Source organism: Brienomyrus brachyistius, chromosome 13 (genome assembly GCF_023856365.1).
Source record: "Brienomyrus brachyistius isolate T26 chromosome 13, BBRACH_0.4, whole genome shotgun sequence".
Classification (NCBI taxonomy): domain Eukaryota; kingdom Metazoa; phylum Chordata; class Actinopteri; order Osteoglossiformes; family Mormyridae; genus Brienomyrus; species Brienomyrus brachyistius.
Window position 1 is genome coordinate 23,197,070 of NC_064545.1, and position 27,316 is coordinate 23,224,385.

At 42.6% G+C, this 27,316-nt stretch overlaps 1 protein-coding gene across 4 annotated transcripts; it reads right to left on the reverse strand.

Moving 5' to 3' along the window:
• Nucleotides 1-831: 831 nt before the first annotated feature.
• Nucleotides 832-26,934, reverse strand: LOC125706911 (GRAM domain-containing protein 2A-like). Of its 4 annotated transcripts, none has more exons than XM_048973780.1 (13): nucleotides 26,403-26,934; nucleotides 23,641-23,974; nucleotides 17,316-17,429; nucleotides 11,950-12,037; nucleotides 11,589-11,661; nucleotides 11,311-11,414; nucleotides 10,409-10,507; nucleotides 9,064-9,135; nucleotides 8,516-8,578; nucleotides 7,974-8,151; nucleotides 5,517-5,610; nucleotides 4,821-4,989; nucleotides 832-4,430 (listed from the first exon to the last, which is right to left on the reverse strand). In XM_048973780.1, exons 2-12 carry the CDS (start codon nucleotides 23,697-23,699, stop codon nucleotides 4,839-4,841), a joined length of 1,095 nt encoding a protein of 364 aa, XP_048829737.1. In that variant the 5' UTR covers nucleotides 23,700-23,974; nucleotides 26,403-26,934; the 3' UTR covers nucleotides 832-4,430; nucleotides 4,821-4,838. The 4 variants fall into 4 exon arrangements, with proteins under 4 accessions (XP_048829737.1, XP_048829738.1, XP_048829739.1 ...); XM_048973781.1 differs by having other exon boundaries at nucleotides 11,950-12,007; nucleotides 26,403-26,923; XM_048973782.1 differs by having other exon boundaries at nucleotides 4,821-4,928; nucleotides 26,403-26,915.
• Nucleotides 26,935-27,316: the final 382 nt, after the last annotated feature.

A 27,316-nucleotide genomic window follows, 5' to 3' on the forward strand; every position in this document is an offset into this window, starting at 1 on the left:
TATCTCCCTGCATTGCGCTTGTTTCCATCAGATATTCTGGTTTCTTCCCACAGTCCAAAGACATAAATTATGGGTTAAATTACCCATAGTGTGTGTGTGTGTTTGTGTGTGAGATGGGCTCCGGGCCTCCCCGCAACCCTGAGCAGGATAAGTGGATCAAGATGGATGTATGTATGTGAATACAAACAATACTGAAAGGATATAGATCATCAGTTAGCATTTAGCCCCACTTGAAGTATTATGAGCTGGAGATGAGGAGTTTAAAACATCCATCGGCTGAATCTGCTCTTTATTGCAAAAAGTGCTCAATATTTCATTTGCATTAATGTGCCCTGTGTGACATAGACAATAAAATACCAAAACTTGATCAAGATTATAATTCAAATTTGCACAAACCAGGCCTCCACCCTGCTGTAGCTGAACTGTACCACATGGGAAACGTCTTCCCCAGCCGGCCTAACTCCGTCCGTACTTATATCTTCATTTATTTAGCAGCTGCCTTCATCCAAAGTGAAATAGAATTGAGAAGGCAGGGACAGACAGTTCCTGGAGTAACTGGGAATCAAGGGTCTTGCTCAGGGGCCCAAAGGTGATAGAGTCTGCCAACCCGGGGATTTGAACTTGTGACCATCCGAACACAGGCAGTGTTCTAACTGGCTGGGCCATACACTGCCACGCATGGAACTTTACTGCCCCCTGTGATATGTACTCACTGTTCAAGGCGTCCATTCAACCCATAATGACATATGTGGGGAGATAAGCATCATGTTATAGCGAGAAAAGCCTTTCATGATGACTCAGGGGTATTTACAAGCATTTGCTACTCCAGTATACAGGTTTGAAAGACCATAAGATTCAGCTTTATTGTCAGAGTGCCGAGTACAGGTGCATAGCCAGTGAAATGCAGTTAACTACCCAGGTGCAACCTAGAAACATAAAAACAAATTATAATAAATTGTAGATATGAATATAAGTGTGAAGTATGATTCCGTGGCTTAATGTGCAGAGAGGAAGTACAGCCTGATTGTGCTGGGAAATATTACAAGATGCAATGATACGAGTGGAAACAGAAGATATACAATGTGCAAAATACGCAGTTGGTGCAAACTAACGAGCAAACAGTGCAAACAAAAGCTGTTCAGCGTAGGTACCAAGTTGTGTGTAGAGGGGGTAGAGAATAAACACCAAGGTCGTTTTGAGCACATTGACAGCTAAACTCCACTGTAGAATTAGATGAAACTTTGTGTGGCTACTTGTCGGGCATAGAAGAACATTCTCGAGATGGAATGGGAGACATTACGCCTCATTGCAAAGATCTGAACGAGTAAAAATACCACCGTAGTATTCAGCACAGATGCACTACGTGCGAATGGCGTGACCGCAGTCTCGTCCCCAGCATGACGTGATCAAATTATGCAAACAAATCGACATAACATACCCATTATGTTATACGGAGAAACGTTTGTCGTTTAAGTACTTTACACTCATTTAAACCACAATTTCTTAATGCATAATAAAATAGTTTTCGCTTGCTAGTATTTTACTTTCCACTTACAATGGTATTTCTCTATTTATAACGAGTTCGACAAATTCACTGAAAAGAACTATTTGCTTGATACGTTCACGAATTGGATGTATCGTTGACTTGGAAGGCCGTTTTGCGTGGTGCAGGTAGCGTTTCCGGTTAAATCCACATCGATTTGTAGTTCGCAGAGTGCTTTCGCTCCGACTGAAAATATCAGAAATACCAACATGATTCCACTTTACATTGCACTGGGGTGCTAATACATCAATCGTGTTGGAACAGATTCGCGGTGTGACATGAAGCATTGTGGCAGGACTGACTGTATATTGTTAAGGTTTGCATATCAACTACTGTTATGTTCGTATTTACATACAGAAGGTTTTCAGGCAGTAGCTCTGAAAACAACAGAAAAACAAGTGCCAATTCTAATACAATCTAAAATTATCTTCTTTGTCTTAAAAACAATCCCCCCAGTTTCACCATACGAATGTCAAATTTCCCAGAAGCACTGTCAGGTCTGCTACTTGATGCTAAATCCATCCTCAGTTTCTGTGGAAATACACCTGACTTTAAAGCTGTGGTGGAACGAAGTCTGACACTGAGAGTAACTTGTGGGCAGCCCAGGTAGGAATATGGATAAATCTTGTACAGCTTTTCCACTCAAAGCTTCATCTCATTATATAAGTACTACAAGCACAACAAGCACAGCTGTCCATCACCTTCTGGATTGCTTGAGTTACATCTTCCTCCTCTTTCTCCAAAGTTGGAATCCTCCAAGGCCAATGTCATTTGTCTTTCTGCCTCGGAACATCAGTCAGAAACCCAGATATGTACGCACTTTCAACCTGCACCCAGTGCCACATTAGTAGGTACACTTCTGAGTAAATTACGTGTCTGCAACTCGCAAGCGCACAGACAGGATCAGATTGTGCCAGACGTGGTGGTTCTAGCATCCCAGAAGCAGCCACTACAGTGTGAAGGGTTCACAGAGGATGGTGTGATGAACATAACACATCCAGTCAGCAGCAGGTCTGTGGCTATAAAAACACCTTATTAACGGCAAAGCCCACAAGAGCAAAAAAATAAGTTTGGTACATCAGAGGTGTGTACAATGCCTTACCTCTACCTTCGAAGCAACTCTGGAAAAGTGGGTCCTGTCCAGTACTAGCTAAGTGTACCTAATAAAGTGGCCACTGAGTACATAAAGGTCTGATAAGAGAAAAAGCAGAATCCAGAGGTTGAAGACGAGTAATAAAAGTTTAAAATCGAGCACAGTGTGGTCTGAACAAGTTGTTTATTAAGAACTATCAACCTGAAGTCAAGCAGACTGGGACTGGTATGATGGTCATTCCGCAGCGGGCTGATTAAAGCAAAGTGACAGATGTCGCTCCCTACTTTCAGATCGCGATACTAATAAATACAAAGTATAGTTAATAATGCTCTATCTGGCCACCGTGCACTTCACATCTAGTGGAGAGGTGCCTCTACAAAAATCAGAACTTCCACTGGACAACTGAAAATGAAACCCTTGTCTTTACCGTAATGCTCCAAACTGAAATTTGAAACATACTCAAGTACTTCCACTATGCATTTTAATTTTCTCCAGTACAAATCTAACACAGAAGTAACCTTTAAGTGAACTTTGTGTGCTACACTGTAGTCCCCTCAGCGGGCTAACAAACTCAACTTGATCACAATCCAGCCATTCGCCTTGGATTTGCTCAGTTATATACATAATTCAGTCAATTACACTTGTGTTCCCTCCACATAAGAAAGCTGACTTCTCTGCAACAATGGACCTACATGCCATGCCTTTGTTTCCATAAAGTGGAGGATTTGTGCAAAGATACAGTAATAAGATAATGCCCGTCATTACCAAATGCGCAGATATTCTGGGCAAACATTGGGCTTTTGAAATACATATTCTTAATGCTAACAGGGGCCTTTAACCCCTGAAGTTACAGGTATGATTCACGGCCCATAGATGATTCACAGAAAAGGAGTAGATGAAAACCTGTAATCAGAGTAGGTGCTTTGTTTTTTTTTTTTTATCCTGGTCTGAAGTTACATATAATGACAAACACTGAAAAGTCCAAAAAAGCAGTTAGTCATCAAAACCACAAAGCTAGCACAAAGACATGGCAGCTGATGTCCACCAAGGTGCTGCCCATTGACAGTCTGGCCAGGATGCATAGGATTGTGCGACCAATCACTTGCATGCAAGTGAGCGGCAGAATCAGTAGTTAAGGTTAGGTGGGAGGAGTTATGATTACACTGGAATCTAAAGAGATATGGAGGGTCTTTCGAAGGTTCAGAACATACACCCACCAGGTGAACAGCTGCAGCTTACAATGCTTTCTGTTAGGATGAGAGTGTTCCTCTGACAGTTGTTTGGCTTTATGAAAGCCCTCATAAAAAAAAGAAGAATTTTCTCCAGACCGATGGAGCTACATATGGAAAATAAGGAATTAAAATAGGTTTGGCCTGTTGGTTGAGAACCCTTGATAACGTGCTTCAGAAAAGCGGAACAGAAAGAAGGGATGAAAGCCGGTGCTTGGTTGGCCAGCTCTGTGACACTGGAGATTTGGAGGTTGAAGATTTGTGAAGAGGAGAGAGGCCACGTTAACATTCCACCCCTGTGTTTGGCTGCTAGAGCAGCTCAGCCTTGCTGCCGGCCGTCGAACACACTGCGCAGTGTGTTTATTTTCCTTCGATTTCCTCCATCACCCCCAATACTTGTTCTGGACAAACCAGCCAATGGTTTTTATTCCATGCTCGCTCCAGTCTTGTGCAAACTCAACACAGAAATTAAGTCAGTTGATGGAGTTTTGAGGTGACAGCAGGGGGGGAAGCAGTGGCTTGTGTTGGTCGTGGCCTGCCCCCTAGTCAGGACACTGGCAGTTACCTAACAGGGGAAACAAACACAGATCCCAGCATCTGCGATCAGCCCAGGACATACTGGAATGTGACAAAAAGCAGAAACATTGTTATGATTACCTTACCACTGCATACAGGAAAGTTCTAAACCATAAAATACCTCAATGCACTCAAATATGGCCATTTTTCCAGAAGAGATGAACAAATGCTTTGTTCAAAGCACAGTTAAAATGGCAAGGAAAGTTCTGGAACATTTAAAGCTTCTTCCTCATAAAATAAACTATCCAGCTCTTTTCCCCAGTGTTACTGCCGGATAACAGGAGGAATCCAGCTGCTGTGAGTGGAGTTTTGCATCCAAAAAATCAGGGGACAGATGCGAGGATATCTAACCGGACACTAGCAGAGACACACTGCTCACCTCTCTCTGACAGGCAGGCTAGGGTGCGTACTGAGGAAAGAGAGCTGCTGCTCCAGGCAGCAGACGCGGAAGGCCAGGTAGCAAGAAGACACGACGAGCAGGATGATGCTGAGGGACAGAAGGGGCAGGAGAGGGAAGGTGATGATGCGAGCCTCTCTGTCGATCCCCACTAAGATTTCACAAGCAAGTGCAAAATAAGCTCACATAGGAAGAAAACACTTAATCACCATAAAAGGTATGGAAAAGTACATTCAATCAGGGGATGAAGTTCACACTTTGTACACTAGATGGAGGCAAGACGCTACTCAACATTCGCTGTTTCGGCATTAGCTATAGTGCCATGATTATACCAATAGATGATAAAAATGACGTATTAATTAAAAAATGCGATTTCTTACTTTCTTTGCAAGTACCCTGTTGCCAGTTTGGCTTGTAATATTTCATAAACACTTACGGAACACATCACCTGTGCAAAGATGCACAAGTGCACTGATTCTAACGATGATGACATCAATAGTCTCCTGCATAATGCACCACGGGTGACTGACCATAAGAACTGCAGCTACACTCCCAGATTAATGACAGTCACCATTCCCCTGCTGAGGTCACGAGCAGGACACAGGCAAGCTGCCTATCATCTGAACACGAGTGGGTCCAGCTCAAGCTGGGCAAACAGGCAGGCTTGGCAGCACTTACAGCAGGATGAACAACCTGAGCAGCTGGTACTCCATCTGACCCAGTTCTGGGATGGGCTCAGCCAGAAGCGGCTTCTCCTTGTTGAGACCTCTCTCTGCAGAGATGTAGTGAGGGGAGATGAAATTCTCATGAAGGCACCCGACAGCACTTCTTGGAAATTCTGGATGACACCAACACCACACCACAGCGACTGACTTACAGACCACCATCATCATCATCATCATCATCACCCAAGACCGTTTCTGTATTTATGCAGGAGTTCATTCAGGAGAAACACCTTTCTTTAGCATACAGAACAAGGTCCACTACAGCCCTAAATTATACCTGTCGAACTAGATAACCTTCCAGAAAACAGAAAAGCTCTCCTCTGTCCTGCTTAAATGCCTATATGCTGTAAATAATCAGAAAGTACTCCATCTATCGTTCAAAATATGCAACTATTACAGATAAAGTAACATTTTAAACAACAAAAACTCAATTTAAAATTTACACACAAATCATAATTTACCATTGCAACAATTCATAGTTATATCCAACAGCTGTTTTCCCTTTTTCTAGCTTCTTTTGCAACTTTCCTTCATTCTTTAATTCTCTAGTTTTAACTACACTTAGGGTATTTTCATTCAGTTTACTCCAACAGCATAATTAACAGATGGGAGCTCACTGCCCCTGACATTGGCCCCAAAACAGAGGGGCATCCCATCACAGTTGGCAGTCAGGTGCTGAAGCAATCGGCCCAACAGCACCCCCTCAAGGAAAGAAATATATAATACATAAACAAAGCCTACGGTACAATGCTGGTGGTACAGTGAGAGAGACGCATGCTTGTATCTAATTTAGTGCAGAGAAAACAAGACAGCATAGCTGTCAATGAGTGCTGGGTTGGTGTCCTCTGAGAGGAGAGAAACAGCTGCAAGCACAACCTGCCTACAGTGACTTTGGTGAGAATTAGATCACTTCAGAGGAAAATGGGCAGGCTCTCCACCTTGAGGAAGAGCCAATCGGATGAACAGGAATACAGCGTAAAGCCCTCCCCTGAATCTTGGTTGGCTGCACTCTGCCATCGCGCTGGGGAGCTTCCAGCTCATGTGACACTGACAGGAATGAAGGTGGCGGAAAGGTGGAAGGGGTGCAATAGCTGCCGTTAAGCCACACTGGTGTAATCCCAGTCACAGCATGTGACTGTGAGAGAGCAAATCTGCTGCCCACACACTGAGCTGCAAGTCCTCACATGTGGTTGCTATTGTTGTTTGCAGTCCACCAACAGCTTACGCAGGCTCAACATGTGAGCTCAAGACAGGACTTTACACTCGTTTTATGCAAACAAAAAGAATGCAGAGATTTGTTGCCCTCTTACCCCACTGGCCAGTCAGATCGCAACTTTGAACGCCTTCTCACCAAATACAACTCCTTGATCAGTGGCAGCACTCCACCATAAACACTGCAAGGGTGAGGTTATAAGAAATGAGAGGCTCAGCAGAAAGAGTTCTAGGTGACAGACTAGAGCTGGTTTTGTGGACTGTATCATGCAGACATCAATGGGCTCTCACACTGCAAGTCAACTTTTGCGCAGATGGAAATATTACCCATAAAAGAGTCTGCTGTTTCCAAAATAACACGTCTGTGAATTCACAAAGAATATCAACACGGCCTGCAATAAGAAGGCTTTCGCGATGAAGGAAAGGCTGGAGAAGCTCCAAGGTGATACCTGTTGAGGATTTCGCAGATACCTGGATCACTACAATGACAGGATGAACTTGCATGACAACACGGAACGAGGTTTTTCTTGAGGACACTAAAATATTTTACCAAGATGACATAGGCAGTGTCATGTTCTTTACTGCCGTTTCCTTGGGGTAACATCTAGAAAGAACACAAAAGAGGCCAGAAGGCTGAATGAACTTTATAGGAAAGCTTGCTTTGTCACATGGCCAAGTCTGCACTCATTGGAAATGGTAGCAGCAGGAATAAAGGCTTCCAAGCTGTCTTCAGAAAAACAGCTCTTTTGTGAGAGCTGGTACAATCAAGGATCACCTCCAGGCATAGTCTCATCTCCCAAAAATGCACAACTGAACCATTCAGACAAACCTTTAAGCCTCCTGCCATTGCTCTGTTCAATGCTTCCAGTCTCCATGTCCAGAACCACACCCAACTCCCGAGGACACTAACCCAACTGTCCTTCGTCAGTCATGATCTTCAACCCATACATTACCTACCTTCCATCTTTATAACGCAGCATTGACCTTACATGTACAACCTATAATTTCTTTTCTGGAGAGGGGTGGCTATTCTGCTGGGAGTCATTTTTATTAAGCTCTTGGACAACAACAATTCAAAGCTCAATGAAGCTGTATCTAATCTCACGAAGAAGCATATTAACAGGAAAAACACGCATATTACAGATTTTTTGTGGATCCTATTAGGATGAGGCATATTTGACGAGCAACGTGCGCTCACCCTGCAGTGGCGTGTCGGCCTGGAAGGAGGCGTCCACGGCACTGAGGTTGCTAGAAGAGCTTCCCAGGAGGTCCGGCAGTGAGGACGACGTGGCCACCACTGATGCCTTACGCCTCCACTTGAGGACCGATGGGAACGAATCCGTTGCTGGGAATTCATCCGGGGTTGGAAATTCATCCTAAGCCACAATGGAAGAGACCATCATTATATAACATATCTGTGATGGAAATACATGTAATTATTTAACATAATGAACCTAATGACAGTTTAACATGTACATTCAAAGGATGTGTCGATGATTATCCAAAGAAATGTATGTTTAAGCTTTTCATTCAGTGCAGCGCCTCACCCTCTATGCCCCCTTGCCATCAATTACCACAGCAGTAGGGCAAGGTGAGGTACAGTACTGCCAGATCATTAATACAACATAACTGCTACACTTGTCCGGCAATCATACAGTTCTGTAATGTGAGTATTAGCATGAGCACTTAATGTTATGTGAAAGCGACACTAGTGTACAGTCAGTGTTGCTATGGGCTCACCATTGACAATGAGCTGGGTTCCTCCATATACTGCTTCACACCAAGGCTTTTCTTGCTATTGACCTATGAAGCAGAGTAAAGGGCGGGGGGGGGGGGGGGGGGGGGAAGAGTAACACGTCAGAGGTCAGGAGAGGACATCGTTTCCCAGCAGCCTCAGCTCTGAGCATGGAAGCAGTCCAGCATAATCCAAGTAGCACTAACTACAGCACATCAAACCATGTTGCACTGCATTGTGCAACTGCTATTATTGTACACACACGGATCTTGCTGCCAAATTCACTGTGGTAAACACAATGCACTGTTACTCTACTGAATTGTGCACTGCATTGTTCATTACCTTAAGCACCCCATACAGCAAGAAAACCAAGTTAATCCCACCATTTTAAATAACTATCTGTCATTTAAAAGGCCCATTACACTCCACCCATGACGTGCCAAGCATGCGGGTGACACTGATATGCGTGTGCACATAGTGGAAAAAATCACAGTGGGAGGGAGGCATGCCAGCCTGGGGTTGAGCAAGGGAGAGGGGGGTGTGGGTTACTCACCTGCAGGTGTGTGCAGATTTTCTGAAGCACATCATACACGCTGTCCCGGGACATTAGGGACACGAACACATACTGAGGGAAGGAGCAGAGGTATCATCTCAGGGCCATCATCTACATGCTTACACACACACACACACACACACACACACACACACACACACACACACACACACACACACACACACACACACACACACACACACACACACACACACACACACACACACACACACACACACACACACTTCTATACACACATGCTCTAACACATACAGGAAATTTGCCGTTATCGAATGCTGCATTTGTCCTAGCTTTAAACGGTAGTATCGCCGCATGTATACTCATGTCTGGAAGGAAGGGTTGTTTTCCACCAGCCTTGCTTGTTTCCCACTACATTAAGTAAGCCAGTATGGGGTGCTGACTAATCTCAGTTATCGGTCTTAATACAAGGAAAGGTGCCAACACTAAATAAGTATTAAAACCAAAATAGGAGCTAAATGTAAAGGAGACAAATGAGTGCACTGCTGTTATATAACCCTGTGAGCTAATAGGGTAAAAAAAAAAATATTACTGTAGACTACAAACAGAGACTGGTCTTGAACAGGGATATGTGTGTGAAGTTTGCATGTTCTCCCTGTGTTATGTGGGCTTCCTCTCCCAGTCCAAAGGAATGCAGTGATCCCTAAATCGTCTGCAGCAGTGTTTCCTAACCCATTGCTCGGGGACCCCCAGACAGTCCAGAGTTTAGCTCCTTCCCAGCTGCCAGCCAATCAAGAAGCCATGGGTACCTGTGGTATGTTGTGAGCTGCGAAAGGAAAAAAAAAAAAACTGGGGTCTGGGGTCCCTAAGGACTGGACTGAGAAACACTGGTCTATAGCATGAGTATGTGCATATTGCTACGGGCTGGAATCTCGTCTAGGGTCGTCCACAGTCTAGTGCCCTAGGCCTCCACCCCCCGGCCCTGCAACCCTGAGCAGAATAAGCAGTTAGAAGATAACTACATAGAAATGTATAAAAAGCACCATGACAAAACTGTTCTTACGACACTAAAGAATTTAACCAATCAAAAAAAAAAATACAATAAATCAGATAATTTAATAAATGTCCAGTTCTTGGCAAGAAACGCAACCTTCACCCATTCTGATGAATCCCTAAAACAAACAAGAAACAACAATGTGGCCACAACAACATGGAGGTGAAATGATGTCAGGATAAAGAACGAGCGATTTGAGCAGACGGTGCACCGACGGCACCAAGCCCACGCAGTGACCTCGGGACCCATCTACATCGCCTCGTTCTGCGTTTTAGGCTCGAAAAAAGCCGGACGAGACAAGAGGGACTGCACCTTCTGACCCGTGTCGGAGGTGATGGCCAATCCGTTGGGCACCAGGCCAGCTGTCTTGTGCTTCTTCACCACGTGCACAGAGACGATTGGGATGGCCACCTGAGCGAGGAAACGAGAGAGGTGTGCTCATGCCACTTCCACACAACATGGGGCACGCTTCCAGATGGAAACCAAGGCTAATGGCTGCCTCGTGAATTCCAGGGGAGAGGTCAGCCGAGTACCACAAACACACGTGCAAAGCGAAGCGCCACGCCGCACAGCAAACTGGACTGTAAACACGCTCGGTGCGATAGTGACAGTTCAGCTCAGGTTCTCGCGCTTGGTGTGCACGACCCCTAGAGAAGGTGCATCTCGGCAGCATGTTTGCTGACAGAGGGGACACCAAAAAGACACAGAACTCCATTCAGAGCAGCATGGCCTCTTCCAGGCAGCTCCCAGGACAGGATGTCAAGCGTGGTGCGGCTGCCGTCCAGCAGGCTGACAAGCGGCTCTCTGTGTGTGTAGCTACACTGGGTCTGAGCCGAGCCACAATTCCGCCATTATGGACGCGCCATCCTGACAGCTAGCAGCAAGAACAAGCCATGCATTAAATCCATGAATGGAAGTCATTCGCCCAGGGCCAGTCCCACATGCTTATTAAATATTAGACACACTGTCTCCGGCAGACCACCAAACCCGAGCGTCTGTACATGTTAACGTCACTGTAAAGGGCCATTAAACACAGCAACATTTACTCGACCGTGACTGCCCCTCCCGTGAGAGCTGAGGGTTATCGGTTAACGCCAGGACTCCGGGTGCTTTCTTGGGAGGTTAATTAGAAGCAGAATTAACAACAAGGGACTGTAGTAAACTTGGGGTCAGCCAGCATGAGAGCCCCAGGGGACTGCTACAGCACCACTCACCTTGATGTCCTTGCCAAAGAGGTTGGCATAGAAACAGAGCCAGTTCCTGGAGATGTAGAGGCGGCCCTGGAGGAGGATGTCCCTGAGTAGGGCACATGAGTACACTGGGAAGAAGATGTGCACCAGGTCACATTGGAGGGGCACAGCTGAGGGGGACTGCTTGCTGTAGTTATATACATTTTACCTAGATATGATACTCAACAAATTATATTTGTGGGGAAAAATTGTTTGAATAAAGCCCAACAGTACACAGAAAACAACCTGGAATTTGTTCGTACCTTTCATAAGGGTCTCCTCCTTGGGCACCGTCTGGAACAGCTTGTGGTACTGAGAATTGTATTTGCTCACCGTCTGGGTGGGGGAAAGAGGGGTGTGTCACGAGATGAGTGACAAAGAGTGACAGGAGACTTACACGGCCACCTATTTGGGGTCTACCCGATGGTGTCTCAGCACAGACAGACAATGGCATGTTCATTTCAGCCATAATTCTGAACCGGTCCATTAGCATGAGCCCTAGATTGATCATTAACATCCAATTGTGTAACAGGGTGCACCAAGCACTGAAGAGGACAATCTTACAAAATGGTGGGATGCTCCAACTGTCAACATGAATCACATGAAACAACAGCTACTACTCACTGATGCGCGGTAACATTTTTTCAAGTCTTCGTATGAAAGATCGTCAATGAGCTGATATCTGGAACAGGAAGTGAGGCGAGTCAACTGGCTGGAAACCCATGAAAAAGGAAAACATTTGTGACATATCTATGTGCATAAATTTATGGACATACACATACAAACACATAGGTACACTCCCATCAACAAAAGAACTGGAGGACATTGCTGTGCAGCAGAATAAACTCAAGATGTACATCATTTAATCTGCTTTGAATGGTGGGTTTTATGGTGCCGAATGTTATGGAGGGACAATCACATTAAGTAGCTTGTAGAGCCAAAACTTCATTGCCTGAGAGCCTGTTGGCTTTTTTTAAAAAAAAAAAAAAAAAAAAAAACTACCCAAGTAATCACAGTGAACCACTAACATTAGTCAACAAACAGCTGTTTAAGGTACAAAATTTGTGCTACGTACAGAAAGCATCCCGCTGTTCTGCCCTTGAGCTCAGTACTTAACCTGCTCCAGATGGATTAAAGCATGTTGTGAGGTTCTAGACAGCTTTAAGGCTTTCCAGTCTTTGCTGGGGGGGGGGGGGGGGGTTAATGACTGAATCAGCACTGCATCCTCTGATCAGGACATCAATCGTGTGGTGAGAGGCCAGCCAATGCACCCCTCCTCTCTCTCACTCTCTCCCTCTTTGATATAGCTCCCTCTCCTCTCTCTTTCCCAAAATGCCTTGGCAGGAGGCCATTAAATGTCCAGTGAGCAGGACAGATCTTGGAGGGGCCTCCATCGCCAAATACGAACATTTTCAGGTGCTAACCGCCTTTGATCCAAAATGGAAATGCACCTTATAACAGCTTCTAAAATAATATCCAAAGTAAAATGCTACTGACATAATGGGAAGTAGCAAGCCAGAAATCCAAGAACGACCGTTTTTACGTGCGCTCACTCAGCATAAGCCTATCAAACGGTCCACAACAGACAAACACTGTATAGACATTCAAAGCAAAACTCCAACATCTCCCACAAAGTACGTAATAAGTTTAAACTACACTGCTGTGCATGTGTTGCATGTATATTACATGTGCGGTCATTTTCCACAGATACGAAAGGGTATATGCACACGCCTCAAACTACCAGGTGCTGATATCTACAGCATACTTTAATTACCTACATACACGAAATGCCAAAAAGCCCACTGACTGATGGGTGAGGCGATCTGCTCCATCCCTGAGCCCGGCTGCACTCAGAAACAAAAGCATCACTTCCCACCGGGCACTGGGACCTTCGTCACGCACAAAGGAAGAGGCCATGGTGGCAGAGTGACATAGAGGGAACTGAGTGAGCATGAATGCCCCGATACAGTCACCCATCAACCTACGTCCAAGCGAGTAACATCCCATCGGACCCAAGTCCATAAATAAAATTTACCAAGAGACGTCCGAAGCAGACATACAGGACGTTAGCAGCATGAGGCAGGAACCATTGCGAACTGACAGCGCTGCCAGCCGCATTGCGGTAAACGATATAGTCAGTCCCAGAGTTAAGAACATCTCACTTACAAACAGCTTGTACTATCGGACTGCATTAAAGCCTATTAAATTAAAAATTAGTGTTAAACACAATGGTTTCTGATAACGAACAGACGAGGTATGTGATGCTCATGCAGCTTCAGTGGTTCGTCGGCTCGAGGTACAGTACTGTATGCAGTTACTTTTATTGTTACTGTAGTTATATACATACTATTATTTTTCCAACATACCTACAAATTCGTAATCTAATCTGGGGACTGTTTGTACATACCTAACTATTACTACTATACAATGTATGCAGTTGACAGCAATGATAAACAGAAATGTGCTCTTATGTTAATCTATATTTTTCCCATGTACCGTATAACATGTGTGATTTTGCATGTTATGTATGTTTCACCCTTCAATTGTCTAGACTGACTTATGTCCTCAGTTCCCGAACGTAAGCTGGACTCAAATCGATGGATACCTGCATATGGAGCCCCTGCCATGCGAACATGCGCATACACGCCGAAGGAAGCTTGGTGTTGTGCTGTCGGCCCGTTTGTCATCGCTACAACTGGGGGGGGGGGGGTGACCAAAAGCTCCATGACACGCCAAACTAACAGAGGCATCACTGCACCCAGTGGCTTTTACACACAATGCAGTTAAATCAAGAAGAACAGTAGCTCTGTCATGGTTCTCTTGAACGTACACAAACTCTCATTACTCCTCATTCCTGAAATACTCAAGTCCATTCAGCGCAAGGCAAGTTGTAACAGATCCACTGACATGGTATCACGGCTTCTCCACCTATTTTGTTTTGTGAGGAAACATCTGCCTTGAAGTTCCCTCTTTCTTCTGTGAGTGCGCTGGCAGAAACAGGTCTCTGTGCAGCCGGCCACGTTGCAGAGGGCCCCCGGCTCCCGCCTGGGCTGACGAAAGTATTGCAGCTCTGTGGGGACTCCCAACCTACAACTCCTCCCTTTAATGAACAGCTCCTAATTAAAACTGTCGTCAATGGAATTAAGCAGTCTTTTTTTTTTTTTTGCCTGGGAGAGTTTATCATAGGCAGTGCCAACAATTCTAGCAATATAGTGAATGATTTCATCTACCACAATTCAAATCTAAATTGTTCCCCAAAATTATGATCACACGTGGGAAAAGAGAGTTAGTGTAATGAATTAAATGCAATTATAAAATGGCAATGTGAAGTCGAGCTGGTTCTGGACAGCCAAGCCTATCCTCTCAGCCTCAGAGGGTCTAGCAAGAGAATGGGACAGGGAGGTGGTGTAATGTGCTTGGAGGTCATGCTCCAGCCAACGCTCACACAATAGGGGCTCTTTCATAATAAGAACAAATCAAGAGCTGAGGAACAATGGACCATAGACTCTACAGAGTGGGGTCAGCCCTGTCCTCAAGGAGTGAGGATCCAAACGCTCCCCTGTCATTCTCATCTTCTTCTGGAGCGACAACCCTGCCCGGTGGTGAAGAAGCACCAGTGCTCCTGGGAACGGGAGGGAGTGGGGGCCATTAAGCAGACAGAAACAAGCTTTTTGTGAGGGCAGGGAATTAAGCTGGCAGCGCTCGCTTGGCTAACAGGCCCTACTTCCCAGTGTTGTTTCACCAGCTGGGCTGTGTGACTCTTTCATCTCCTGCCATGAAAAAAAGTCTGTTTTCAGAAGGAAAGAAACAAAGGACTTGTGGAATAACAATGTTTTCTTTTCTTGTTACTAGGACACACATTTAAAATGAAGATGTTAGGCTGCTGCCGACTGTGTCCACGTTTGCCACCATCCCTGAACGGCATAAACGCTAATTCATATAATTATTCATAAAATTATACTAAATAAGAATGTAATAAATGGTCATAACAAATTCACTGAATGTTTCCATTGTGAATCTTCAAAGTTACGGGAACCAGAGTTCAAACACATGCAGTTCAGGTAAGTTACCAACCCAGAAAGCACCCTTTGCATGCACGAGTGAACAAGTGTGCATGTTTCAAGTGCCATTGTCCCACCCAGAGGGTACCCAGACCTCTCCTTTATGCTTACCAAGCGTCTTCCCTGCAACAATATTTGGGTAACTATTTATTTAGAAACAAAGCTTTATGATACAAGTGGCCCATATCGCTTAGTTGGATGATTTGTCAGATTTAAGGTAGTCTGGGTTAAATGTAAGTGAACAAAGATAAAGAACTTTTATACTGGTGTACCTTAAATCAGACAAGCTATTCAGTTAAGCGGGGAATCTGGCTTCGTGATACAGGCCCCAGACTTGCAAATCAGTGTTAGGGATTGAGCCGTCTGTGTGGAATTCTCTGGCAACACAGGAAAAAACTGGCCGCACCTAATCTGGGTTAGTATCAGGAGAGTGACTGTGGTAAAAATTCACAGAAAATGTCTGGGGGAAAAAAAAAAAAAGAGCCCATCACCAGGTAATCCTACACAATCTCTTGGCCCAAAATGCATAAGGGATACCCTGATAATCACATCACGTGTGCTATTTTCCATCTACAAAACTGAATAATAAATGTGTGAGAGGTGAAAACCCAGAGCAAACCAGGCTCCTTCACTTACTCATCGTGACCTTCAGGCAAAATAATTCATCAACATGCGTAAAAGATAATAGTCATCAACAGGTTCAGTGAATAAGCATGACTACTGCACATCTCCATGGAAACCTAGCAACAGGGCAGAAAACAGGTATTAACTTGAACAGAAAACTCAAGAAAGAAAATAATGAAGCTAACAAAACAGTTAACTCAGAAGGATAATGCCCTGGGCACAAGGTCACAGTACAGGTTCTCTGGGTTTCCTTACAGCCATTGCATTTCGGCAGACATTTACCTACATACCGGTGTATTTACATTTTAGAAGGAGCAGACAGTAGCCTGGAAATCTGAACTGCCTTTCAGACAGATATTGCCAGGTGAGGGGGGGGGATAACTGAAAGCAACCTAGCGACAAAGGCTCTCAAGGCCCAGGACGAGAACCGCTTTTAAAAAAGCGGTGTGTGCCAGAGCGATGCTGTGGGACGTAGCTATTTGGAAAAAACAGAGACTTGAGAGACTTGAATCTGAACTGAAAAGTGAAAGATCTTGGCACAATGGCATAATGCGCGAGTGCCAAAAGATCTTTCATATGAATAACAATACATTGAGGAAAGCTGTCAAAAATTATCGTGGCTAAATAAACAATGGTGTACGTCAGCCTGAAGGTGACATTCCCACAGAAAGATGTGATGCACATTTTGTCGTTTGTAATATACGTGTAACATATGCATTCTGATAAATGCCTTGACAAGTTCCTTGATTATTTTGCACCAGTTGAGATTATTATTCCTCCAATAAAAATTAAGACATTAAGTTAAGTTTTCATTGGGTGAGTTTGGTAAGGACCAGAGCTCCTCAAAAACTAGCTACTCACCCACCCCCTGTGAGGCTGAATGTATGCTAGTTTTCAAACTACCTATTAAAGCTGGCCAGTAGTCTTAAATCAGCGCTTAAGAGATTCCATGAGACACTCAGAATTACGGTGTCCCTTCTCCATGCGTTTGATTTTCTTTCCTTCTCTTTACAACCAGTTTGTTCAGTTTAAAGAGAAAAACTGCAATTATGCTTTAGAGCTCACCCGTCTGCCTGTTAGAATAAGCAGGGAGTCTTAGACACAGCACTGTGTAACTCTAATCTGTCTTTTAAGCCACTTTGACTCCTGGCATTGAGGTATAATTACAGGTATAATTAGAGTATCTATATTTCACCTAAGCCATGTTAGCCATTATGCGATGCAAAGCTCTGACTTGTAGCAACATGAGGTTCTCCAGGGTTTAAAACCTTGTTTAGCAACCATGGGGGGGGCACCACGCCTTGCCTGAAGGAGGGGGGGCCGGGACTGTCCTCCTCCTTGGGTAGTTCGGTCAATTCTTGTAGGGGCAGAGGGCTGACGTCGTTGCTCTGCTCCTGGTGATCGTTGGTTGTCTTTGGCCTTGCCACACAGAGAAAAAAAATTAAACAGGGTTGGCATGCAAGTAACACCTGCCCAGACTGTTGGAGAGCAACAAGCAGAAAAAATGCATTCAGTCAACACTGCAGCAATAGTATGTTTTATGCTGTGCCACTGTCCTAATTTTGCAACCTTCTGTTTTCTCTGTCATATATTGATACTCCTAGTATCCACTCTGCCAAATAAAAACCCTGACATCAGCACAAATCCAGCTGCACAAATACCCTGTATTATCCACACTAATAATGGGAACAAGCATGTCAGAATAGAGGAGGAGCCTTTGGCCTTCGCTTAAAGCCCACGGCTGTATCCTCAGCAATTCTCGCTGTGTCTTTTCCTAGCTAAGCCTTTAAACCCCGATTCCCACTGACAAAACTTACTGTGGGGGGAGAAGAGACGGACATGACCCAATTTCATGTGTGTGAAAAGGAAAGCACGCATAGCCATTTACTTTACACATGGAAAAAAAGGGAGAAGTGCAAGACAGTCTCTGGTGAATATAAACCTTCTTACAAAGATGTTCACAAATAGCAACAATCAGCTTTTGCATATGTTCAGCCCAGGGGTGTGTTAACAGGGCAGGGAACACAAACGTAAAGAACACTTAATTAAGGGGGAGTTGTGCGAATGGTGACTGTCTTTGCTTTGGAGGACAGAACTGAAGGACAGAAGGATAGAAGGCAAAAACTGGACAGTAAATTATGAAACTCCACATCTTATTCAGAGCAACGAAGCAGTTAAAATCAGGCCAGAGTCAGGATGCAGGCTATATAGGAAAGCATCACATGTTGGAGTAGTAAGATCCAGCTACTAAGAGGGTCAACAAACTCCACCTCGCAGAGCACACAACAAGATCATGCTTCAGTCAGCAATGAAGTTTTCCTTTACTCTCCGTATATTACATATCGTGACGGCTGCATAATGACACTGTAAGGATGTTATTCTAATAGGGACGATCATTAATTTTTACATAGTGCCTTTCACAACATTGTTGCCCCAAGGCATTTAAAAAGACTGTGTACATTATCAGTTCATGGATATTGTTCAGGACAGTGGAAAAAAAAGGAAAAAGAAAAATGCCGGAAGACAATAGAGAAGAAGAACCTAGAACTCCTTACTAAGGGGACAAAAAAAAAAAACCTGTGGGAGTCCAAGGTTGACCGGCTGCCCACCCCTCTTAGCATGCTAACACAGAATACAAAGAAAACCATTCCTTTGCAATGTTTTTAAAATTATCCATCCATCCTTTTGCCCTGACCAGGGTTGTGGGGGGCAGGAGTCCAACTGAGACACACAATCAGAGCCAGTGGTGACACAGTACAAATGTGTAATATCAAACATGTCACAAACTTACATACAAACGCATATAATCACAAAAACAGACACTAGCATAATTAAAAAAATATAAACGGTAAAGCTTTGATAAGACTGAAAGCTAAATGCACGTGACATTGTAACAGCTTAATAGCAAAACCTTTATCATGTTAGAGTATCACGCTATAAATCAGTCTCAATCAAGTTAACTTTATGTACTTTGTTGATTGTAGGACTAAAGCTCACAATGCACTGAATGATATCATAGTAAGCAAATCTGTACAACATGTTGGGACTTCAGTTAAAATCCTTGAGAATTAAACTGTCTAACTTAGTGTTTGATTAGACAGACAAATATAAATTAAACGGCGATATAATAAGAATTTGAAATACAAATGCAATCGCCACCAAAAACAGATATTCCAGCCAACAGCAATGTTCTCAGTGTAAAGAACGGCTGGGCGATGAGGCAAAATATTTTCCACACGATCATTTAGCTCGCATCCCTCCATAGGGGTGGATGATCTTCCCACAAAATATCGCAATCCACGATCTGAATTCTGACCTTTCTTCCTGACTTTGAAAATATACCGTGAAAAATATCCAGACTCGAACAAGTCTAAGGATCTATTAGCACCATTTAAAATAAAATATTGCAGTAAAAATACTGTTTTCAAAATGGCATTTAAAATCCTGGAGGTAAACTTTATTGTAAATATTAAACAAAGTTGTGCTGGATGCTTTCTTTTACGGTGGTAAATAACATTCCAGAAAGAAAAACGAAACATTGTTAATTGTGGGTTTACTATGGTTAATCCTGGTTAGAGTCCATCATAATCAGCAGTGATGGACATTCTGCTTTTCTAATGAATTACACCAACACTGGAGAGAGCAGCTGATAAAACCAAGACTGTCCAGCTGTTTTACCGAATTCGGGTATGTTGCTGAAAACGAGACATCATCCGAGTGTAGAGTACAGTACCGTTTGTTTAGAAATAGGTCATTAATAGATTTATTGTGTTATTCAGACTAGCAGACTGTTATGGGTTAAGGTGGGGGAGGAGGGAGACAAGCATTATTATCAAATTTTTTACATTCACAGGGATCTTCCATTCCAATCCCTCGTGAATGTGAAGGTGTATTTAATGACAGAGGGAAGAAAAAAAGCAAATCTGAGTGCAATGTATGTAACGCTAGTCTGAACACAGTAAAATGTATACAAAATAGGTATAAGACGTACATTCTTTCTAAAGTTTAGTTAATTACTACTTAAAATCCTTAAGTGCTCCACGGTACATTTTGTACTGAGACTTTGTACTTTTTGATAAAAATTTTTAGTTGGGGTATACAGTAATACTTTATTTATTATACTTAATTTGGCAACAGATTGCACAATTTGCACTTTAACAAATATTTCTGTTCACTTTACTGCACCTTATTCAGTTGTTGACGTTGGATTGGAATTGGATCTGAAAAAAATGATATCATCTATATATTACCATAACACCAGCATGCGGCAAGTTCCACTAACGCAATATTTGCTGTTATTTTGCTGGCATAAGGCATTCGTTTTTAAAAGATAACATATGATTGGTTGGAATTGCATTCTGTGATTTGACAGACTGGTGCATGCTATCAAGCAATGTTCCTTATTGACTGTTCATAGAAGTTTCTCATTTTCTTATTCAAATTTCATGATTTTAAGCTGATATATCGTTTATATTTCGCAGACATAGCGAAGAGTGATAGCGCACAGGGTTAGAGGGAGAGTGCAGAGTTATACAGGAACAGAACAGTGTTACAGACCGTGGTTTTACAGTCACAGAACACAGAGAGACAGTGCGTGATGGCATGATGCATATTCTACACAATACGCAGAGATGAGGACTGTTGTATTGACAGCCACACACAGCAAGAGGAAAAACACACAACATCAACATTTTGTTTCTCTAAGATCACCAAACCGAGTCAAGTTGCCATAGAACTCATATGACTAACAAAAGCTGGGGCAAGCAGCCAATCTCAGAAACAGCCAATGACAAAAGCAGTTTTCTTTGCCGAGAATGGAGCAGAAAAGGTGGAAAAAGGAAGGGAAAAAAAAGCAATATCTTATTCTGTGGAGGATATCACATAAAGAAAACTGGAATTTCCAGTGCCCTACAACACTCTGAGGGAAAGACAGGTGACAAAGTATTAATGCAACTTTCTCCTGGGAAAGGAAAGTCAGTCCCAGGACATGCAGGCCTTGCTGTCTGTGTGGCTGCCGTCTAGTTTGACAACACACCTTGGAGCCCCACTACAAAGGGAAGCCAGCATTGTAACAAAATGTTCCAAGGTAGTGTTTATAATACACAACAAATGCAATGCATTGTTTGATGTCTTTTGGCAGTTACAGTCAAGTACTGAATTCAGTTGTGCAGAAACAGATCTTCCTCAACCCCCAAGCTAATTAAATGAACTGTGTGCTTTAACAACCAATGCACGATCGTTTTATTTTTTATATTAACACTAAATTGGATTATGTGAGAAGCTTAGCAGCCGCAACCTGTGCTTATTTCACGCCCCTCCTGAATCCCCTAAAAAAAGTACTGTCCCATTTTGCTGAAATAGACATTAGAAGACAAAAACAGTTTAGTACGTTGCTTTAGTGAAATATCCAAATTTATGAGCTAAAAAGAAAACACAGTATCAAAATCCAATGGTAAACATCCCAAGTACCTGGGAGGAAAAAAACCCTACAAGCTGATCGTTTGGTCAAAATTCTGCAATGAGCCACATTACACATGTACAAACCATAATGTTGTAAACAAACAGGTGATTAGAGGAGGCAGGATTACGTAAAAATCAATATACTCACACAGTAGTAACATCAGTTCCTGGGAGTAGTTTAGCTATACAAATGTGGAAAACAACCAGTTTTACATTTGTTTTTTCCACAATACAAAATACTATACTTAACAGATATGACAAACCCATATCATTGTTACATGAGAAAATATGTATTAGCACAAATATGCAAAGATTTAAATCCATTTTCTCGTCCTTAGGCTAAGCATTAAGGGAACGGAAACTGTGGAGTCACCTTACCTCGTGAAGTGTCTGAAAAGCCTGCTCTTATATTTGTCAGCCCCGTTCTATGAAGCTTTCCAGAACTCAGCTTTAATCAGGATTAACCAAGTCTGGGTTTTGTATGGACGTGGATCATCTTCATATTGTTTCTTGGTTTTCAAAGCACATGAACCTGACCCCTGCCCATTAAATCATACCTTAAAGACTTTTAACTTAAAGTTCTCCTCCCCTGACTATGTAATGCCAAATACACTAGACTTCTCATTACAGTATTTTTAACAGATTCATTTCACAGCCCTTATTAAAGAACACTCTCTATATTTCATCGCAGTGTTAAAAGGGTATTTAAACAGCTTATTTTGAAAGACCTTCCCTTCTCCTTACCCAACATAAATAATATTCAAACCACAAGAAGCCTACTATAAACCCTTTTAGGTAATTTTAGTAACCCAGCCCTGATGACCACTAGACCTTCATTAAACCCTAGTCACGTTCCACGGCTTTTATTTTGCTCCCCTCTCATTCAAATGCCACTGGCTGCTTCATATCGGCACCAGACACCCACACCTCCGGCTTCGGTTGGAGGCCTGTTTGGAAACAACAAAATGTTGTTTTCTTGCTAAATGTCATAAACAAACCCGGCGTAAGTGCGTTGGCTGGCGCAGAATCCGTGTATGTGATCTGACACGGCAGCAGCTAGCTTCATCGTCTGCGAATAAGTTATGCCTATACCTTAAAAATGCCCCACAGATTCCACAGGAAACATCATCTCACAAACGCAGAGCCACCACAGAGGGTAAAGACAACACTGATCTAAGTTATATTAATAAAATAAATAACTAAAACCATCAAGGTTGTCCATTCTATTTATTTTAACAAGTTATCAAGTTACACTACGAAATTCTATAATTAAGGTTCTTGTAATTGCTCCTGCAAAATGCCGCTGTTCTGCTCTCATTGAGTTATGGTTTATGAAGTATTACATGGACATACTTCACCCTGGAATGATGAAACTGTGTGATGTTTAACTTAGAAATACAATATGACAAATTGTCTCGTATCTGACTACTGCTGGTTTTGCCAAACATTAGCTTTTAGACCCCCTAATATACGTTACTGTAATGTGCATATGATAAGGTTTTTTTTGGCTGTAATTTGTAATGGAAGTGTCCGAGATGCCAGCTATGTTTCTCTTTAAATTGGCAAAATAAATATACACAACTAATGGTTTATTAAAACCCACTATTAAGAACTCCTATAGGCATCAAAGCAGTCTGTGTTCTGCAGCTTGGCAGAATGTTACGTTCATTTGTCAGTGTTATACAGGTAAAGGCAGCAACAGACCAGAGGAGCTTCCTGTTGTCTTGCAGACCATTCACAGTGTATTCCTCTCGCAAGCATGTTTTTGTTAAAGGGGACTATCCTTTGAAGACAGGCCCCATGTTGACTCAGATATTAATGATAACTTTCAGGTTTAACTAACTTCTTAGCTCTGAATGAAAACAAAACCGGGTTGTTCCCAAATCAACAAATGGCCACTTCTCTAATAAAAGTGAATGCAGACTACGAGTTTCGTGTTAAAAATGAACAGTGGCTGTTACAGAAGTCCCCTCTACAAATACACAGACACAGAAACAAGCCACCACAACAGGAACTTAGGTCTGTTTTCCTAAAATAAAGTCATCCTTAAGTGTATCATCTACAGAAATGGACAGCAGACGACTTCGCTGAATCATTATCATCAATTCGTACAACAAATGCACATCAAAATGGCACATCTGCACGAGTGGCAAGTCTGTGTAATACTTACATGTTGATGGCTGCGGGGGAAACAAGGGTCTGTGGTCTCAGCTTGTTCCCTGATGTCATGTGAACAGGGAGGTCCTTCAGCCTCGGTCAGCTGTGATGCGATGCAAATTTAAGAAAATACACCGCTCCACTCCGGTGGCACTCTTCTCATCTACACGCATGGAAATTAACTAGGATTCCATCACCGAGTTTGCTGGAATCCTAGGAAGGAAAGGCTTCCCACGAGGCAGCCATTGTTTCTGGACACCAGGCAGACTGCTTTCATTCTTCCCCCGAAAAAAGGACTTCAGTCCAACAATATCCCCCATTCCTTTGAGGACCAGGAAACAGAAGCCCTGGAGCAGGGGAGGGAAAGAAAGTGCTTACTCAAATATTTAGCTCATTTCTGATTTTGATTTGATCCAAACATTTATTAACGGAGAATTTCACCAAAACTCGTTCAGTGAGGCTTGGTGCATGTTCGAATCGGCTGGTAATGGCAGTTTGCCATCAAGAAACTATTTTTCGCATCATACTCGCAAGATCAGATTGGTTTTCTATGTTAGAATTATTTGCCACTTGGATACACCATTTTAAAATCAAAAATAAAACAATAGTTGCTTTTCTCATCGGCCGAACACTGTTTTAAGAAGGAGAGTGAATATTTTAGTTAACATGTACGCCTTGAGAAGCAACTGGTGAATTATCAGTGATTTTACAGCATGGATATCTGTGAACCATGACACAAGCACTAACAAGACATTCATCATAGCCAGGATAGTCTAATGTGAATATTTAAAAAAAATAAAATAAAATCTAATGCAAGCCAATTCAATATTCAGCACTTGTTTAAGACTATATGCATGGTACCTTAATACAAATATCAGCCACTTCCATGTGGGAAAACGCAAACTTTGCATGAAGAACAAGGCGAGATCGTTTTTCATAACTCTGAACGGCGGGGGGACTGAGAGGGTGACCTAGGTTGACCAGGAACTAATTTTAAGTTAAAATGACAGCTCTGAATGTGTTAAGCCAATCCAAAAGTCTTCTGAACATACAGAAATCACATTGAGAACCATTCTTCCCTCTATCTAAATCTGTAAACCAAGCCGCATTCCATTCAATTAAGCCATAGTGGAGGAAGGCTGTCAAAATCCAGACTCTAATCGGCCTGTACCACGCGGATGTTACAATTGACACTGTATGTTATGCACAGGCAACTGTGTTATGCACAGGCAACTGTCACATGACGACTGCGAGTCACCTGGGTTGACATTAGGTTTAGGCAGTATCTAATTTTTCATACAATCCACAGACATTATATCAAAGTATACAGTATTTTGACGGTATTTTAAAAAGCAACGTGATTCCGGTATTTTGGATTCCAGAGAGGCGATTTTGAGCAAAAGCAGGTGATTTGTAGGCACAAAGCCAACTTACTTGACAGACTCTATCGGTAGCTAAGAACAAGAACTATGTAGCTATAGTTTATTTGGGTAAAATTTCAACTCCTTTTTTCTTGCTTTTTAAATATCACAGTATTAACTGAGAGAAAATCACACTGATATTTCAAAACGTAGCAACATCGCGTCGTCGTAGAGAAGTGTGAGAGGATAAATTACATACATCATCGGACTTAAATATTTATTAGAACTCTGCACAAACATTATATATGTTTTGTTTCCATCACTACACCTGGCCACACTGCTGTGGCAGTTTGCCTGTAGGCATTCTAAGTTCGCTTTGTTTTTTCCAGTGTATAACACTGCAGAGTCAGAGTAACGTTGTCTTTTGTTCAAATAAAAATGATCCCGGAATGGGAATTTTAAAAGTTTCTTCAGAGCAATATATCCAGCTGCAGTTTGCATATAAAGGAGATGCAAACGTTGGGCAAAATGCAAACATCGGGCTGCCAAATGATGATTGTCTCCTAATAAAGGATGCTTTACATAAATGGTTACATAATTGACTGTCCTGTCCTGTCTTCAGATTACTATAGCATGCTCTTCCTGACTGGAGTGCGAGGTGACGCTGAGAGCCAGCACGCTGCTTTCACCTGTTCGGTATGTCCGAGTCTGCTGCTACCTTTAACTATGCCGTGTTCTGCCGGCAGAAAGAAGATAGCAGAGAACGACCACAATCCCAAAGCAAGATACTAAATAACTTCACCCTCGCATCCTCAGCAAGAGGCAACCAACATCAAAGCGAGGCAGACACGAACAAACCTAATAAGCAATTAAAATTTTGCAACGAAACTCGTTTTTTGTATCACGCGATTTGGTCAAAAATGTGCACTGATTCGTTTGTGCCCAATTGTTTAAAAACACTAACACTAAAATGTGAAACTGATACTCTAATATATGACATACCATTACCACCAGAGTGCTTAATATAATTAATATAATTATCGAAACTACAGGTGTCCACTTTTCCTACCTCTACCTATAGTTAAAATCAATCAGTTAACTGCTCGATAAAATGTAACAATATCTTTATGGGGTTGAAACCGGCCGCCTTTATAAGCCTAGTTTGCAGACTTCTTATTTAATATTGTCCTTTCGTACAGTGCAAGGCTGTTGCTTATACATGCTTTAATCGAGTACATTTTTAAACGCTTAAGTTCATCCGAAATACATGGGATTTCATTCAGTAAATATATTTAACTTGATTACTGAACTATTTCAGTGCAGCGGCTTAGAGCCCAAAGTGACATTTTAAGGACTTTTCCCTTACCGCGTCACCCACGTTAGCGCTTAACATGCCACTAAACCCTTAACTTACCTTAAACGCAAAAAGTGCTGGCGTTTTTCAAAGCGAGCGTCACTTAAGCAAAATCCCATAAAAAAAAACATACACGCTAATTTTTCATACGCTGCCGAATGTTATTTACAAGAAAAAAGGAGAGATAAATGTGGAAAGTGGTACAACAGAACGCCGCTTCCAACTGGGCGGCTCGCGACAGACCAGTCACGCGGCTGCGCCTCCGAGCGCGAGATAGGCTGTCCGTTGCTGTAAGCCGTCCCGGGGCGCATGTTAAAGCCCTTTAGCAGTAACTGCACTGCTGACCTAAGCACCGAATGAAATAGATATACGTTTACTTAATCTACAGACCTAAACACCATTTACCTAGACATTTCTTAACTTCCCACTAACATCCAGAGCAACACGTATCTACACTTCCCTTTACATAAGAACTCTCAGTACATACGCCCCCTTAAATAAACTTAATGCACTTGTCCACCAGGTGTAGTATTACATGAACGTTAATGTTGCACGTAATTTATCAGGAGCTTAAGTTTACTATGGAGACCATTAGATGTCACGGTACAAAAAAATCATTCTCAGCAAAATAGCATTAGTAGAGTTTAGGTGTAGAGTAACTTTTCTTTAAAATTATTTATGGTAGCATTAAATGATTTTAATGTAACAGAGTATTGTTTATTACCGGAGCCCCCTAAGTATCATGGTAGAAAAAAATATTATCTTGTAGTATTTCGTGCTCTCGAGTTACTACTTCGAATTAATGTGTAGGCTTGAGTGAGCAGCAGAAACACAACAATAAGGTAACAGTATAAGGGAGCATAGCACGGAACGGACGTCAACAAACAAGTAAATAAATGAGTGAATGAGTAAGATTACTGGTTACTATATTGTAGCGCCGGCGGGGATTAGCATTCCCGGCATGCTCGTGGGTA

Excerpts from the sequence above, each read along its gene's own strand:
- LOC125706911 (XM_048973780.1), bottom strand. The coding sequence starts at position 23,699 with ATGACATCAGGGAACAAGCTGAGACCACAGACCCTTGTTTCCCCCGCA. Across the intron at positions 10,508-11,310 it reads TCTTTGGCAAGGACATCAAG|GTGGCCATCCCAATCGTCTC; the intron begins GTGAGTGGTGCT and ends TTCCTCGCTCAG. Across the intron at positions 5,611-7,973 it reads GGCCGACACGCCACTGCAGG|AGAGAGGTCTCAACAAGGAG; the intron begins GTGAGCGCACGT and ends ACATCTCTGCAG.